We start from the raw sequence: 18524 nt of genomic DNA, 5'->3' as shown, positions 1-18524 counted from the left end.
CAAATACTTTACATATTACCTCTTCAGAAAAGTCGGCCTACTCTATGCCAAGCTACCAGAGGGTGAACACAGATTATCTTTTTGATGTTCTTCTGATTTATCCTGACTAATCCTGACTAGGATTGTGGGTCCTGCTTGTACAGGGTGCATTCTCTGACAACCAGAAAGACAATTTCTAATATTACATAATACAGTGGACGCACCAGAATTGATTAACCAAACACAGATGATCAGAGAAAATCCAAGAACCATATGAAAATGTCACCCAGCCTGTGAAAGTGCTGCAGTGATATGCATATGTTAAGAGCATTTGTATAGTACTCTACGAAGCGATGATGTTTTACCTGTAATGAAAAAAAATGCCAGCACCATGCTAGTGAAAAAACTCCTTACTGCACGGGAACCATGTAGTTGTTTCTCCACAGCATGTGTTCCAGTAATTAGCAAAATATAAGGAACTTTGTCATAAAACATTAATAGTGTCTTGACACACAGCATTGTCTGAACCCAAACAGGCTGAGTTTCTCCCCTTGCACTGAAATGGATTTGCTCTGCTGAACATTGTTCACAATATATCAATGGCATCAGATTGATGCTGACGAACAGTTATGGTCCTTTTAGATATCTCGGCAGACTGAAATACTGGGGACAAATTAGGTTTGCTTGATGAATAGACTGGACATTGGAGTTGGACCAATTGGAGTTGGTTGTGACTGTTTTGATTATTTTCTTTTGATGCTCTCCACTATGGCCCCTCATCCGCCTTGCCTCTCCACATGTCAGAGTTCTGGGTTCCCCCTTAGTCCACAATGTCTCACTTGCTTCTTTATTGTATTCATTCAACTCCCGGGAGCTGTTCATTAGGAAGTGGTGACTGGGCTTTTAGTCCCAGTGTTCTGACTCGCATTATGGAGCATGTGGCACAATACACCCACCCGAGTGACTATCTAAATGTCCTAGGATTCTAGATGAACCTTATGTTGCTTCAGCTCAGCGGCATTGAAAAATAGGTTATCATATTTGATCTTTATGCTTTTTTTATATTCATTTGATCAACAGCAATGTACCTTTTTAGCAACGATTGGACACAACCTTGGAATAATAGTAACATATTCATTATGGGCAACCAGCTAAAAGTATCCATTATAACAGCATTGTCATAGCTCACTTACTTGTACTTTCTGGCAATGTAAGGTTTTTGGCGCAATTGGTTGATGATTAATTCTGGTTTGTCACAGACCATGCATGTTCGGAGGAGCTCCAACATAATTTTGTAGTTTTTTTTTTAGTCAGAAACAGATTTTTGAAGTTTAAAAACAAATTATCCTATGAACAATTGTTTGTCATTTGTCTGTGGCAGTACCTTTCCTAAATGAATACATTGTGTTGATAATTGTTGTTTTTATTCCAGATGGGAGTAGTGGTTGGCGATGTCCAGCCTGCCAAAATGTTTCTGCACGGGTACCCAGCACTTATACTTGTTTTTGTGGTAAGTCCAATATTTTGTGCCATTTCTCCTTTACTGTATAAGTGTATTCGATACCTTAGACAGTTGTTAAGTGACTTCTCTGTCTGTATAGGGCATTCCGGTTCGACCACACACTACTGCTTTAATTTGCCAAATAGTTTTACTGTTGCTCATTAATTTTATCTCTATTAATCTTGCTCTGCAAACTCTTATGAGTTCTTAATCTTATTCTTGTTTTCTTTTCTGGTTCCTTCTTTGTCATTTATTTTTTTATGCGATTGATTCAACGTTTAATTTTTGCTGTCAGTCAAACAATGTTCAACCGTTCAGCAAGCATCTTTTCCTACTTCCACTACTCTTAGCTTTGGTATTTTCAGTCCACTTCCACTAGTCTCGTGGGTTGTTGTGACCCAGCGTACTAGAACATCTTGTGCTCAACAAATATTTGCATGTTTGAATGGGACAAGAGGCACTTGTGCACCTGCAGGCTTCTCTTTAGTTATGCACCTAATGGCTTTAATACCACAGTCCCTTTCTTCCATTTCTCTTAATCTTTTTTAGGTCTGACGTTAGCCAAAACATTTTGATTTTGCTAAAAAGATTAAGTAATATCCTTACTTAAAGGGGCTTTCAGCCGCCACTCTTCACCCATTGGTCTGTTATGTCCTTGCCAGTTTGCTTCTGCCCACTATTGCATACAGAATGGGGCAAGGGGTCAGCCTTCTTAAGCATGTGGTTAATGTCATTTTGAGTAAAACATTTTGCTCTTTCAGAATTAGCACATCCACAAACAGTCCCTTTTATTGCCAGAGTTGCCTGATGTGATAGTAGGACACATTTGAAGGGAGCACAATACACATTCCAGCTTTCCCAGTCTCTGTCTCCATGTGTGGTTGGAAATTCCTTTTGAAGTGGACTGCTGCTATTTCACAGCATACCATGTGGTGTTCCTGCGTTTAGTTACACCAATGGCTCTTTAATAAACTTTACCCAGGAAGAAAGCGGAACTTTGTGTTTCATTTGCAGCACACTTGCAACAGTCTTTTTAATTTAGATTTTAATTTTCAGTATTTTGTAATGATAACCCTCTTTCCTAAGTTATTTTTTGTGTGCTTTTTGCCTTTTTTCTTCTTCCTTTTCTTTGCTCATGCCTCCTTTCTTTTTTTGCTGTTCCCATTTGTTTTTCTTTCTTTTTCTTCCCTCTCTTCTTTCTTTGCCGTATTCCTTTTTTCCTTCCATTTCCCTTCTTTCCTTCTTCAGAGCAGCCAACTCATACAGTGCCGATTTCGCTATGGTTCACATGGACACTCGGTGAGGAGCCAAGATCACACAGTCGCAGGAAAGACAGCTGGAAAGTACTGCTCAGAGCCGCGTTCCATCTCTTTTTAGGGTCGAGCCTGTGTCGCATACGCTTGCGCATGCGTTTTGCTTGCAAAACGCTTTAGGAGTTCGAAAAGGGCTCAGAGCCCCGTCAGTGTCTTTCATTGGTTCGTGGGCTTGCCTGTTAAAATCTGCTTGCTTTCATTAGTGGAAGGCATGCGTACGTCATGCCTCTTCCGGTGGTTAGCCCTCCTTGAGCGCAGCGACCAAGTACTGAAAACACACGAGTCTTGCTGTTCTCCATCCGGTTTGTGGACTACTTTTTATTTTTGTTCACAGCGCGATCTCTTTTGGCAGAAGTCGAGCGCTTTCCATGACATAGACCCTGTTACATAGTTAATTTTACTTTTGCCGATTATGCAGATAATTTCACTTTTACCGGTAGGTTTCACTACGAGTGAACTGTAGCAAGAAAAGTCCAGTTGGGTGTTTACAACTGCTAATAGCTCTAATTCGGTGAAATGCGAGACCCGTTGCATTGCAAATGCTTGTTTTGGAGGCCGTAAGCAGACGATGCACATAAGGGGGTGTGAAAACAACTCAGCGGTGTCCGCTTCTGCGGCCCTTTAGTTTATTGTGTGGGGAGGGGGTGTGAGGTGATTTGTGGAGAGCACAGTGGTTCTCAGGTAGTTAGCTGCAGGTATGTGGCTCAGTCCCCTCCAAAGCATTGTCCCCCCACCTCAAACTGTGAACTTTTTTTTTGCAGGTTGACAGGTCTTCTTCTTTCATACTTTCTTCCTTTGTGTGTCTTTTTTTGCCTTCCTTTTATCCTTCCTTTCCTTTTTCTTTCTTTCAATCCTTCTTTTTTCTCTTCTGCCTTCTTTCATTCATTTTTGCCTACTTTCATTTTTTCTTCAGTTTCATTTTTTTCCTCTTCCGCTTTCCTTTTTGCCTTCTTTCTTTTACTGCATCTTTATCCCTTGCCTTGATTACTCTTTTCCTTCTTTCTTTCTTTTTTGCCTTCTTTCCTTCTCACTTTACTTTTTTTTCCTTCTTTCCTTTGTTCTTTCCCTTTGCCTTCTTTCCTTCTATTTTGCCTTCCTTCTTTCATTCCTTCCTTTATTTTTTTCCATTATTTATTTTTCCCTTCTTTCATTTTTCTTTTTGTGCCTTTATTATTCCTTTCTTTATTTTATTTTTCTATCATTTCCTTTTTCTTTCCTACTTTCTTTCCTTAGCTTTGTTTCTTTTTGTCTTCTTTCCCTTTTCCTTCTTTCTTTTCTTTGTTTATTCCTTCTTTTCTCCTTTTTTGTTGCTCCTCCATTCTTTTCTCCTTTCTTGCTTCCTTTCAGTTTTGCTTTCTTTTATACTTTTAAATTTTCTTTATGCCTTCTTTGTTTCTTTTTACTTCCCTTAACCATTTTCTTCCCTTCTTTCTTTCTTTCTTTCTTTTATTCTATCTATATTTTTTCTTCTTTTTTTTTCCTTTTGTCTTCTTTCATTCTTTCTTTTATTCTTTTTTTTTTTTTGCCTAATTTCCTTTAATTATTTTTTTTCCCCTTCTCTCCTTTTTTAGGTTGATCCTAGACAGCGCTTGCGCTGTTGCTTAGCGACTTGCTGTAGATGGTTTGTGAGGTTCAACTCCACCTAGTCATTGTGATTTGTGTATACCAGTGTCCTTTAAAAATCCTTGCTTGCTACTGGGGAATTTTTTTTGATACTCAATTTTATTGAGTTTTCAAATTTACAATTGTACATGGCACTTATAGCCTCCGAAGCTAATAGAAATTCAAAAACAACGGTTCTCATCTGTAAATAACATTTAGGAATCAGTACATCGACAACACTGAATGCGAATCCCCAATTGTATTCGGGGGATTTGCACCAGCCATTTCCCCCAATCTTTTATCATGTTTAAGGGAACAACTCCTTGTCGCCTAGATCGGTTGTTCCTGACGGGCGCACCAGTCCATTCCTCAGCACCATGGTCTAAGAGTCGGAGATGTAGGCGATGTCCAGTGTGATGCAATGTCCCTTTTGGCTACCATCCAGGTGGTCCCCAGGAAAGTTTGTTCTATTCTGGTACCCCCAATACCTTCCATGACACCTAACAGAATCCCCAGTGGGGTCTGCAGGACCTCCCAGCCCAGTACATAGGTGAGGTCGTTCACTACTGCTGACCAGAACCTTTGGATTGGAGGACAAACCCAGCCAATGTGATGAAAGTCTGCGGGTGAGGTAGCACATCTGGGGCAGGCAGGGTCCCGGAGGCGCCCCGTCTGACGCAGTCTAGCTGGCGTGAGGTACGCCCCATAGAGGTAGTATGATTGTATCAGTCGTAGGAGGGAGGATATGGTTATGGTCCGAGGAGCCAGTCTTCATCAGTGATCGGCCTCAGCCAACTTTCCCAACCCCCCTTAAGGTGGGCTAGGTCACCCAGTGTGTTATGGACCAACATTTCATATATTTGAGAAACAGTCTCTCTTCCTAGTGCCTCTGTGAGGAGTTTTGCTTCAGACGGGCAGGAGTCTGTGTGTTAGAGGTGCAACTGTAGGGCATAACGTAGTTGAAGGTGTCAGAAGAACTGGGTCTGGGAGAGTCAATATGGAGTTTGCAGATCTAGAAAGGAGTGCATGTGTGAACCAGCACATATATCTCCATGCTGGGATATACCTAACAAGTCTCTACTATCAAAGCTGCTCAGTATTTCTGTCTCTTGCAGCCACGTTCTATGCCAAAGAGGTGTTTGCTGGGTCAGTGACAGCCCAGCAGGTAAAACGCAAGGCCGCTCTCCAGGCTAGAAGTATTATCTTGGTCACTATGACCATGTCGTTTGGGATCGGGGAGCCTTAGAGGAAGTCTGGAATCCTGGGAAACATAAGGTGATTAAGTTCCAGTCTGTAAGCTGGATCCGACTGACCTCCATTGATCCAGTAGTGGATAAAAAGAAGTTGGGAGGACAACTAGTAGAGATTCATGTGGACCATGCCTATTCCACCTGTAGGAAACCTGTAGGAAACTGGCCCCTTGTTACACTACGCCCCCTGCGCACACTTTTTGCCCTGACATTTGTTGCTAACTTGACTGAGTTTGTGCTGGAATCCTGCTAGCTAGGCCCCAGCACCTTTGTTCTTCCCATGAAACTGTACCATTGTTTCCACAATTGCCACATCTCTGGCACACAGATAAGTCCCTTGTAAAAGGTACCTGTGGTACCAAGGCCCCTATGGTCTTAGGGGGTCCCTAAGGGCTGCAGCATATGCTAAGCCACCCTAAGGGATCCCCTCACCAAACACATGCACACTGCCATTGCAGATTGTGTGTGTTGGAGGAGAGAAAAAGGTAAAGTCCACATGGCATCCCTCCCTGTGGATAAGTTAAGTCACCCCTCTAGCAGGCCTTACAGCCTTAAGGCAGAGTGCACTATACTACAGGTGAGGGCTTAGCTGCATGCACAATATGTCCCTACAGTGTCTAAGTCCATTCTTAGACATTGTAAGTGCAGTGTGGCCATACTGAGTACATGGGCTGGGAGTTTGTTGTTGCGAACTCCACAGCTCCATGATGGCTTCACTGAAGGCTGCTAATTTTGATATCAAACCTCTCAGCACAATAAACCCACACTGACCCCTGTGTTGGATTTGTGCATACAGAAGGCATCTTGGAGATGCCCCCTGTATTTCATCCAGCCATCTTGTGCAGTGGTCTTCAAACTTTTTTAATGCTACACCACCCCCATGAAAAGAAAATCATCACAACCCCCCTCTGAATTTTTCACAATTATTTTAATAAATTGGCAATGTCTGGACATTGCAGTTAAGTTAGGATACTGTTTTAAATATGCAATCAAATAGATGATGCCAAACACAGTATTATGGTCAGACAGGCCCTACTAATGTGTAAAATTATCCACAGTGTGATTATTAGAAGTGGTTATTGGGGTTTGAAGAGTAATTGGAGTCCCTTTCCTTTTAACACATTCTCCCAGCTTGGATATAAATGACAAAACATGTTAGTGATGGCCCATTACAGAGCGGTTTACTGCTGCTCATTTTATTTAGCTTAAAACACAGTCAGTTTTTCAGCATTATGCCAGAGCCTGGTTCCCGCCTGGAATCTCACTTGAAGTCCCCCTAGGGGGGCCGCCTCCCAGTTTGAAGACCGCTGCTCTAGTGTAACAAACAAATGTCTGCCCTCGTGGGGTGAGATCTTTTGTGCTCTCTGGGGTCCTCCCCCCTGCAATAAATGCAACACTTGGCGGTGAAACTCAAAGGCTCCTGCCTCGTGTTACACTACCCCAGGGCACTCCAGCTAGTGGATATGCCTGCCCCGACCAAGCCCCACTTTTGGCAGCAATTCTGGTGGGAAAGTTAGTAAACACCAGAAGGAGTGACCACCCCTAGGGTGCCCAGAGTTGAGGTGAACCCCTCCTGGCGGAATACTCCTTCTGGTTTTGGAGGGTAATAGCATATAGGGTTAGGACTGTGCCTCCCTCCCGAAAAGGAAGTGGGCACAGGAAGGGCGTAGCCACCCTCAGGGCCAGTAGCCATTGGCTAGTGCCCTGTGACCCCTGTAACACCCCTAAATGTACAATTAGGGACACCCCTGTACCTTGCTCTATAGATTCCTGGGAACCTGAAAAGAAGAAAGAGGACTGGAGAACTGCACCAGCAGCGACGTCTCCAGACAACAACTGACTTGGTCTCAGTCCTACGGGCCTGTCTGCAGCTTCAAGACTCCTGCTACAAAAAGATGATGCATCCTTCAGGACCAGCAACCTCTACAAACCCTCAGAGGACTGCCTGCCTACCCAAGGACCAAGATCTCCTGAGGACAGCGGCCCTGACCATAAAGAAACCTCCAGTAAAGACTCCAGAGCCACCCCGGATCTGCAGGTTCTGTCCACTCTGCGCCCGATGTCCATGGCCCGTGTCCAGGTGGCCCATCGGGCCAGTGAGAGTCCCCAGGGGACTCTGACCTCGAGTCCACCCTGGGTTGACCCCTCCTGACCAACACAACAATGACGCCTGCAGCCTACATCCAGAGTACCCCACTGACCGTGACCTGATCCGTGAAGATTTCTTGCCACCTAAAGGTACCCCGCATCTGCAGCCCCCTGGCCTTGGGGAACCCAACTGATGGTCCAGTAATGTCAAGTGGACTCTCTACCTACCTGTCCAGCTGCTAGTTTTGTTCAGACGACTCCCTGAGCCAAGCCTGCAGCATCCAGGGTTCCCTCAATGAAAAGCATTGGGTGCCCAACGCTGTTTGCACCCTGCACTCGAATGCCCCTGTGCCACTGAGGGTGTGTGATTGGTGCTGACGTGTGCCCCCCGCAGGTTGTGCCCTGAAGTCACGGGTACTTACCTGCAGGCTGTTTCTTTCTAGGTGCCTCCAGTCTCCATAGGATTCTATTGGGCATCCAACACCAACTTTGACCTCTGCACCTGGTGCTGGTGGTGCACTCTTGGTGTTGTCCTCATCTTTGCCCTGTGGACACCTTAACCTCCAAATACTGGGATTGTAAGTCGAGTAATTACATGCAAACAGTGGTGTTACTTTTCCTCCCCCCGAACTGCATTGCTTTTTATGAGACATTTCACTGTCTCCTTCTGAAATTGAAAAGTATTTCTTACCTGAAAACTGTTTTATTTGTGAGTTCCAAACATGGTGCACTTGATACTTGAAAGTGATACATTCTTGAAACTGTACTTACCTGCACTTACCTGCACCAACGATACTTTGGTTCTAAAAATAAAGTAACAAAGTGTCTTTTTTGATACATAAACATTGGCCTGGAGTTAGTCGTTAAGTGTGTACCTCATTTCTTGACTGTGTGTGCACAACAAATGCTTAGCACTACCCTCTGATAAGCCTGACTGCTCAACCACACTAACACAAAAAAGAGCATTATTATTATCTACTTTAGCCTCCTTAAAGCCTCTGGGGATCCACCAGACTCTGCACAATATACCTTACTTTGGTATAGTATATAGATAGCCAGCTTCCTACTCCGCCAACATAGGGGCCACATTGACAGTGCCAGAACGCTGTCCGATGCTTGTTGGCGCACCAGAAAAACAAGACTGATGCTTTATCTAGGATCTGTGACCAGAAGTGTGGCAGCAGCAATGGGATGTTTTGGAAAAGGTATAAGAAGTGTGGGAGGATCATAATTTTATATAATGCTATATGGCCTATGGCATTTAGCGGTAGTGTCAACCACCTCACTAGATCTGCATTAGTCTTCTGGGTCAGCGGTGTGAGGTGCAAGGACCATGCTAGTTTAGGGAAGAGGGTCACCCACAATCCGAGGTATTTAAAACTCAGGTGACAAATCGGTACAACCTGCTGCCAGTCAAAGCAGTCGTGGGACAGAGTGAGACACCCCAAGACCAACTTCGAAGGGTTCACACGGAGACCCGACCCATCCTCAAAGCACCACAGAAGGTGGAAGGACCAGGGTCTGCTGGTCGCAGGTTCCGCTAAGTATAGGAGAACATAGTTTGCATAAAGAGATTAGAGATCCTCTGTACTTCCGTCCCACTGCCACCCCCGAACGGTAAAAACACTTCTTATCAACTGTGCGAGTGGCTCAATTGCCAAAGCAAAATAGATAGGGGAGAGGGAGCATCCTGGACAAGTACCCCTATGGATGGGGAGCATATTGAAAAGTGTCCCATTGATCTGGACGTGGGCTTTCGGGTCTCTGTATAGGGCTTTTTAACATCACAGCCAATTTAATTTTCACCATCCCTGTGCCCTCCCTCATTTTATTGGTGTATTATGTGTTATTGTCCCTCCTTTGTGTTCCTTCTTTCCCTCCCATGGTGATTTCAATAATGGTTCCATTTGCTCGTTCTGCAGGAGGAACCAGTGCTGTTGTGTAGGTTCTCACTATCCTTATGAGGCTACTGGATTTGGGCAGCTGAATCGCATAGATTGTGAGGTACTAAGCACAATTCCACACCATGTGACGCTTGTCTGCCTGACAGATGTTTTCCGGCTAACTAGGAGCACCTCATCTCTGTCCAAGAAAAGGGGTGTGGCAACCGGGCACATGGCAAGAAAGACTCTTCTGGGAATTATGGTTGATCAGATTTCACCCCTTTCTCTAAGTTACATTAGTCTCACATAGACAAAGAGAAACAGAGGCAAAATATAGTTTAATAAGGGTTTATTGAAGTAACTGCATCTTAGATAAAATGGTATGCATTGCAATAACTAAGATGATAAAACACACTAAAAGCAAAAGGGTGACAAGGAGTGTGAAGCACAAAAATAGTGCCACCATACTGTCACTAGGATTGGTGTATATCTTTCCTACCTAAGCTGTGTTAGAGCACAGCAGAATAAACTCTAATCCGCCCTTCAGGTTTCCCCTCCTGGGAAGACATCATCTCTCATAGCTGAGCAAGGAAGCCTGTAGTCTAGAGAGATGATGTCGCCATATAGGCGGGGGATTCGGTAGTCTAAGCGAGCAACTGTAGCGAAGGCAATCGCCAATCAGCATGCAGTTGTGGTTATCTGGCTGGAATCTCCATTTAACGTGTATGGAACAAAGGAGCATTTTTATAATAAAACAGTTGATATTCTAAGAAAAGGTCCCCACGTAGGATATGTATGTTTCTGTGAATGTTGGAGACACAGCATACCACTTTTGTCGGCAACCCTATCTGACTGCAGCCATGAGAAAAGCACAAAGTGAAATGCTAAGAACGTGATGCTTTCCTAGGCGAAGGAACAAATAGAGAAAATAAAACACCACCACAAATGTGGCTAATGTTAAAAAATAAAGCGATGCTGAATAAAATGTAACTGTTCTAAAGTTAGTTTAGTTTGCTAAAATAACTTGTCTAAAATATGGCTAAAACACCTATACAATAGTGCCTTGCAGGGGTCGGACTTCACACTAAGCTCATCGGTGCTCAGTGCAATGCCTAGCAGCTTGTTTACTTTAGGCGCAATGTTTCGGTTTTGTTGGCCATCCTCTCCCTGATAACTAGTGCAGCCATTTGCCGTGCTATCACTCAGTCTCCCTGTGCCGTCCCCCATGACCACCTCACCCCTCACACAACACTGCTGCTCTCCCACAGCATCTCTCCGAGGTCTCTGCTTGTTTTTTCTTTTAATTTAATATAAATTACCTTCTCATTTGCACTGCTGTCACTAAATCTCCCTGTGCCGTCTCACCCCACACCTCACCCCTCCCACAACACTGCTTGCCCGCCCCCAGTACCCCTCCGAGATCTCTGCTTTTTTCTTTTAATTTAATATAAATTACTGCTTCATTTGCAGTGCAGTCCCTTAATCTCCCTATGCTGTTCCCCCCCCCCCCCCACCCCACAACACTACTTGTTTTATGTATGCTTCTTCCTGCTCACTCTTTTAGGCTTGCTCCTTGGCTCGTGTATCTGCACGGCACGCATTTCCGTGCTTAGCTGATGCATTATGCTGCCTCAGTTGTTGAAAACCATGACTTCAACAAATGGCTCTTACCGTCTCTTTCCTCACCTTTCCTTTATTTGTTCCCCAGTGAAAATACAATTCTAAAAAGCTAGAAACACTTTGGCTGCAAATGTCATCTTTTTTATCCTTTCCTTTATTTGTTACCATATGAAATGGATCCAAAAAAGAAAGAAACTCTTGCTGCAAATGTCGTCTTTTTCTGACATTTTTCTATTCCAAGGTGCAGCCTTTAGACAGAGAGGTAAAAAAAAAAAAGGTTCAAAATATGAGAATGAAAAGCAAGACAGTGGCGCAGAGTGGCCAGATTGGTTTTCTTCACAACCATTCACATTAGCTCCACTTTATAGAGTTTGTCAGTGAAGCTCTACTTTAGTTTTTTGTCTTTCTTAGAACAGCATTGTTTTCCCAGGGTTGGTCTGTCTCATTCCTGGAGGTACTGCAATATCTGGTTGATGCGTACAGTGGAAATTGTTTTAGTTGTTAAGTTTGCTCCTCAGCTCGTCTTTGGTCCACTCGCAATAAAACCAACCAATTACTTGGATTTATCTGCCTCACTATGGTGTAGGGGCCCGCCTTCTGAATATGATGAACCCCACCACACTCCTCTTATAACCGCCCTCATCCCTATACAGTGTTGACTTGTGCTCTGCCGCTGTAGCTGCCCCCCTTTTGCTCCTCTTCTTCTCATTACCGGTTTTTCTGTTTTTGTCTCACTCCTTGCTTGCTGAAATCCATAACTTCAACAAACAGCTCTTACCCTCTCTTTCCTCTCCTTTCCTTTCCTTTCCTTGTTCCCCTGTGAAATGGATCCCTAAAAGACAAACACTTTGACTGCATATGTCTTTTTCTGACATTTTTCTATTCCAAAGTTGAGCCTCAGGACGGAGAGGAAAAAAAAGGTTCAAAATAGGGACAAAAAAAACTAAACAAAGCAAGACTGAGTGATTGCAAAGTGGGCAGATTGGTTTTGTTCACAACCACACATATTAGCACCACTTGACAGAGTTTGCCAATGAAGTGCTACTTTTGTTTTCTCCTCTTTCTTTGAACAACATTGGGGTATATTTACAAGCATCTTGCGCCACCGCTATGTCACTTTTTCCTGTAAATAACCCCCATTATTTTCCCTGGGTGGGGGAAGAGCACCATTCCTGGAGGTAGTGCAATACCTTGTTGATGCGTAGAGTGGAAAACGATTAACATGTTAAATATGGGTGTGGATAAAGACATAATTGTTTTATTCAGTAGACTTCATGCCTGTACTTCGGCACGAGTCCGATACTCCCAGGAGGGTGATCTAACGCATACATTCTCATCATTAAAGGGGGTTAGACAGGGCTGTGTGTTGGCTCCCTTTCCTTTCCTTCTCTATATAAATGGGTTGGAAAAAGTTCTCTGTGAAATGGGGAAGGATTTGCCACTTATTAATAATTCCCCAATCCCAGTACTTCTGTACGTGGATGATGCCGTACTTATTTCAAGGTCAGCAAATGGTCTCCAAATTTTATTGAATGCTTTTAATACATTCATGGGAAACCTCGGTCTTAAAATCAATAGATCAAAGTCATTCGCGATGAAGAGCGGGCCAAAGTTAGCAAAAACTAAAAAAAAAAATCATCTTGTAAGGGAAAGAAATACTCGAGGTCCCACATTTTACGTATTTGGGGGTTCCCATTGATGTAGATTTTAATTGGAAATATTTAGTAAATGTGCTTTTAACACAATTTCAAGGAGCCATAGATGCTGTTTTTAGATTTTCAAAAAAATTGGGGCATAAACCTGTCAAAGAGATCATGATTGTTTTTATTAATAAATGCCTCTCTATTGCAAATTTGGAGCAGGGGTCTGGGGTTATGCTGAATGCTCGAGCCTCCAGGTTGCTAAAAATAAGTTTTTAAGGAGTTTATTAGCAGTCCTGCAATCAACCTCAGTAACGTTTTGTCACGAAGAAGTGGGCTTGAGAGGTATATCCGACTACATAAAGCTTCAACCTGTATTCCTATGGTTAAAAATGTGGTCTAATCCTGAAGCCCACTTACATAGAACGGTAATCCAGGACTGCCTTTCATTATCACGGTCAATGGACATACCCTGGCTCAGATACGTTCACTCTCTTTTTTTCTCTCTTGGGATAGGGGAGCTTTTCCTCATGCCGGGTCTTCTGGCAAGGCGGGATATCAAAAGGGTAAAAGAAATATACTGGCAACAAATTCATGATTCAAAGCTAAATACAGTCATAGATCGAAATCAGGAGAGGAAGCAGTCACAGCAACCACATCCAATGTTATATTTGGTTACTACCAGTCTTGAGCGACAAACGCTCCTACTTACCAGGCTACGTTTGAATATATTACACTATTTGGTAGCATTTCCTACCCGCGGAACTTGGTTTAAGAATCTTCCGCTGTGCTGTTGTGATGGAAAAACACCCCAAAGCTCTTTGCACTTTATACTTTTTTGTACTGTTTATGACACTCCAAGAAAAAGGTTTTTACATCTTATTTTTTTGTCTAAAGGCATTAGAACTAGCCATCCTGCCTTCTCTCATCTACATAATTTGGGAGAGGTAGAGACAATACAGGCTGTGCTAAACCATATGTTCGGTGGCATGTGTAGCTGCAGATACACATGCTGTGCATTATCCTGCCATCTAGTGTTGGGCTCGGAGTGTTACAAGTTGTTTTTCTCCGAAGAAGTCTTTTCGAGTCATGAGACCCAGTGACTCCTCCCTTTCGGCTCCATTGCGCATTGGCGTCGACTCCATTTTAGATTGTTTTCTTTCCGCCATCGGGTTCGGACATGTTCCTCTTGACTCCGTATTTCGAATCGGGAAAGTTAGCTAAATTATCGAAAATTTTACGGTATTGTTATCGTTCGGTACCGGGTTAGCTTAGTGTATCGGCACCGACATCAAAAGTGCTCCGGCGGTCCCTCAGTGCTTCCATTCTTCACCGAGGCCTGGTCGGCCCGACCACACCCGTCGTCCCAGACTAATGGACCGGACCACATTCCGCTTCTGTCCTAAGTGTCATTCAAAGTATCCTTATACAGACCAGCACCGGGTCTGTAATCTGTGTTTATCACCTGAACACAGGGAGGATACCGAAAAAAACCGGCTTCGGAGCCGAAAAGAAGCTCTTATACAGAAGAGCAAGGACTTTCCAGCCAAATGAAGGAAAGACACAGATTTGAGCAGGAATTAAGTATGGAAGAACCAGACCATACACCAAGGAGGTTACATATCCAGAAAGAGACTGGAAAAATACAAATTTTACCTCCACTCAAATCTAAAAGGAAACTTGCATTTCAGGAGACAGAAATGCAACCTAAGGCAAAGGTGGTTAGAGACAAATCCCCACTACCAAGGGTATCACCAGAACCGTCCCCACCGCACTCACCACAACTGTCGCCAGTGGGAACACCTACAAAGCAGTCACCCACACATACTGGGATGACACAGGATGATGCTGATGCATGGGATTTATATGATGCACCAGTATCGGATAACAGTCCGGATTGTTATCCAACAAAGCCATCACCTCCAGAAGACAGTACTGCATATACGCAGGTACTATCCAGAGCAGCTACGTTCCACAACGTAGCAATGCACACAGAGCCAGTGGAGGACGATTTCCTGTTTAACACCTTGGCATCCACCCACGCTTCCTATCAGAGTCTGCCAGTGCTCCCGGGCATGCTCAAGCACGCGAAACAGGCCTTCCAGGAGCCTGTAAATGGAAGGGATATCACGCAGAGAGTTGAGAAGAAATACAAACCTCTCCCAACAGATCCGGTGTTCATAACACAACAACTTACACCGGACTCAGTGGTTGTAGGAGCGGCAAGGAAGAGAGCAAACTCTCAATCGTCAGGTGACGCTCTGACAAGCAAAGCAGAAAGTTTGACGCAGTGGGCAAACGAGTGGCAGCACAAGCAGCCAATTAATGGCGGATTGCAAATTCGCAAGCCCTACTTGCTCGCTACAACAGGGCACACTGGGACGAGATGCAACACATCATACAACACTTGCCCAAGGAACACCAGAAACATGCCCAACAGGTTGTGGAAGAAGGACAGGCCATATCTAACAACCAGATAAGGTCTGCACTAGACTCGGCAGACACGGCAGCACTAACAGTCAACACAGCAGTAACAATTCGCAGGCATTTATGGTTAAGAAGTTCTGGATTCAAGCCAGAGATTCAACAAGCGGTGTTGAACATGCCATTTAATCAAGAACAGTTGTTTGGGCCGGAAGTTGACACTGCAATTGAGAAGTTAAAAAAAGACACGGACACGGCCAAAGCCATGGGCGCGCTCTATTCCCAACAAGTCAGAGGCACCTTTAGGAAACCACAATTTAGAGGGGGTTTTCGGCAACAAACATCAGAGCCTTCCACCTCTCAAACCAGACCCACCTATCAGGCACAATACCAAAGGGGAGGGTTTCGTGGTTCCTATAGAGGACAATTCCCAAGAGGAAGGGGAAAGTTCCAAGCAACCAGACCAAACAGTGACTTCAATGTCTCAAAACCCCAACACTTGTCACCAGTGGGGGGGAGGTTAACCACATATTATCAGGACTGGACACATATTACCACAGACGCATGGGTCCTATCAATTATCCAACATGGTTATTGCATAGAATTCACAACATTCCCGCCAGATGTGCCACCAAGGACGCACAATCTGTCCCAACAACACTTAGACCTATTACAAATAGAGGTCCAAGCACTACTACAAAAACAAGCAATAGAGATCGTACCCAAACATCAGAAAGGAACAGGCGTATACTCACTATATTTCCTAATTCCAAAAAGGACATAACGTTAAGACCTATCTTAAATCTCAGAACACTGAATCTCTTCATCAAATCAGACCACTTCCACATGGTAACACTTCAAGACGTGGTTCCCTTATTAAAAAAGGAAGAATACATGACAACATTGGATCTCAAGGATGCGTATTTCCACATACCCATCCATCCTTCTCACAGAAAATACTTAAGGTTTGTAATGCACGGCGTACACTATCAATTCAAAGTGCTACAGTTCGGAATAACAACAGCACCAAGGGTATTTACAAAATGCCTAGCAGTAGTAGCCGCTCACATAAGGAGACAGCACATGCACGTATTTCCATATTTAGACAACTGGCTAATAAAAACCAACACTCAACAACAGTGTCTTCTTCACACGCAATACGTCATAGAAACTCTACACAAGCTGGGGTTCTCTATCAATTACCAGAAATCACATCTGCAACCATGCCAAATACAACAATATTTGGGAGCAACACTCAACACACAAAGGGCAATTGCTACTCCAATTCCACAAAGGGTCCAAGCGTTCCAAAATGTAACATCAAGCATACAGCCAAACAAACACTACCCAGTAAGGTTTGTAATGAAACTTCTAGGCATGATGTCTTCATGCATAGCCATTGTCCCAAATGCAAGATTACACATGCGGCCCTTACAACAGTGCCTAGCAAAACAATGGACACAAGCACAGGGTCATCTTCAAGATCTAGTGTTGATAGACCGCCAAACACACTCCTCGCTTCAGTGGTGTAACCCAATAAATTTAACCAAAGGGCGGCCATTCCAAGACCCAGTGCCTCAAGCTGTTATCACAACAGATGCTTCCATGATGGAGTGGGGAGCACACCTCAACAAGCACAGCATACAGGGTCAATGGGACAATCAACAAAAACAACTTCACATAAATCACTTGGAACTGCTAGCGATTTTTCTAGCATTAAAAGCATTTCAACCACTGGTAGCCCACAAACACATCCTTGTCAAAACCGACAACAAGACAACAATGTATTATCTCAATAAACAAGGGGGGACACACTTGTCACAAGGTCTCTTAGCACAAAAGATTTGGCATTGGGCAATTCACAATCACATTCGCCTAATAGCACAATACATACCAGGCATTCAGAATCAGTTAACTGACAATCTCAGTCGGGATCACCAGCAAACTCACGAATGGGAAATAAATCCCCAGATCCTACAGGATCACTTCCTCCGCTGGGGAACACCGAACATAGACCTATTTGCAACAAAGGAAAACGCAAATTGCCAAAACTTCGCGTCCAGGTACCCACACCCTCAATCCAAGGGCAATGCACTATGGATCAGTTGGTCAGGGATATTTGCTTACGCTTTTCCCCCTCTCCCACTCATTCCTTATCTGGTCAACAAACTAAGTCAAACAAACTCAAACTAATACTCATAGCACCAACATGGGCTTGCCAACCGTGGTACACAACACTGTTGCACTTATCAGTAGTACCCCACATCAAATTACCAAACATACCAGATCTGTTAACACAACACAAACAACAGATCAGACACCCGAATCTAGCATCGCTCAATCTAGCAATCTGGCTCCTGAAGTCTTAGAATTCAGACATTTAAATCTTACACAAGATTGTATGGAAGTCATTAAACAAGCGAGAAAACCTACAACAAGACATTGTTACGCAAACAAATGGAAAAGATTTGTTTGCTACTGCCACACTAATCAAATTCAACCACTACATGCCTCCACAAAGGACACTGTAAGCTACTTATTACACTTGCAAAAGTCTAATCTAGCATTCTCTTCCATTAACATCCATCTCACTGCAATATCTGCCTATCTGCAGATTACACATACAACATCACTTTTTAGAATCCCAGTCATTAAAGCATTTATGGAGGGACTAAAAAGGATCATACCCCCAAGGACACCACCAGTACCTTCGTGGAACCTTAATATTGTATTAACACGACTCATGGGCCCCCCATTCAAACCCATGCATTCTTGTGAAATGCAGTATTTGACTTGGAAAGTAGCCTTTCTAATAGCTATCACAACACTTAGAAGAGGAAGTGAAATACAAGCATTTACTATTCAAGAACCCTTTATACAAATACATAATCATAAAGTGGTTCTCCGTACAAATCCAAAATTCTTACCAAAGGTCATATCACCATTCCACCTAAACCAAACTGTGGAACTCCCAGTCTTCTTTCCGCAACCAGACTCAGTAGCCGAAAGAGCCTTGCATACATTAGACATAAAAAGAGCACTAATGTATTACATTGACAGAACGAAACAATTTCGGAAAACAAAACAATTGTTTGTAGCCTTCCAAAAACCTCATGCAGGTAATCCTATATCCAAACAAGGCATTGTCAGATGGATAGTTAAATATATTCAAACTTGCTATATTAAAGCAAAAAGAGAATTACGTAATACAGCAAGAGCACATT

General features: G+C 43.5%; 1 protein-coding gene across 1 annotated transcript in view; it reads left to right on the top strand.

Annotated features, from left to right (window-relative positions):
- The window catches only part of NFX1 (nuclear transcription factor, X-box binding 1), a 1141187-nt gene that overhangs the window by 243498 nt on the left and 879165 nt on the right, over positions 1-18524 (top strand). The window contains exon 4 of the mRNA XM_069219549.1: positions 1412-1489. Within this exon, the coding sequence (XP_069075650.1) occupies positions 1412-1489 (78 nt within the window). The remainder of the gene's footprint in view (positions 1-1411; positions 1490-18524) is intronic.

Source organism: Pleurodeles waltl, chromosome 2_2, assembly GCF_031143425.1.
Source record: "Pleurodeles waltl isolate 20211129_DDA chromosome 2_2, aPleWal1.hap1.20221129, whole genome shotgun sequence".
Lineage (NCBI taxonomy): Eukaryota > Metazoa > Chordata > Amphibia > Caudata > Salamandridae > Pleurodeles > Pleurodeles waltl.
Note: the sequence above shows the minus strand (reverse complement) of the source record. Positions and strands in the feature narration are given on the sequence as shown.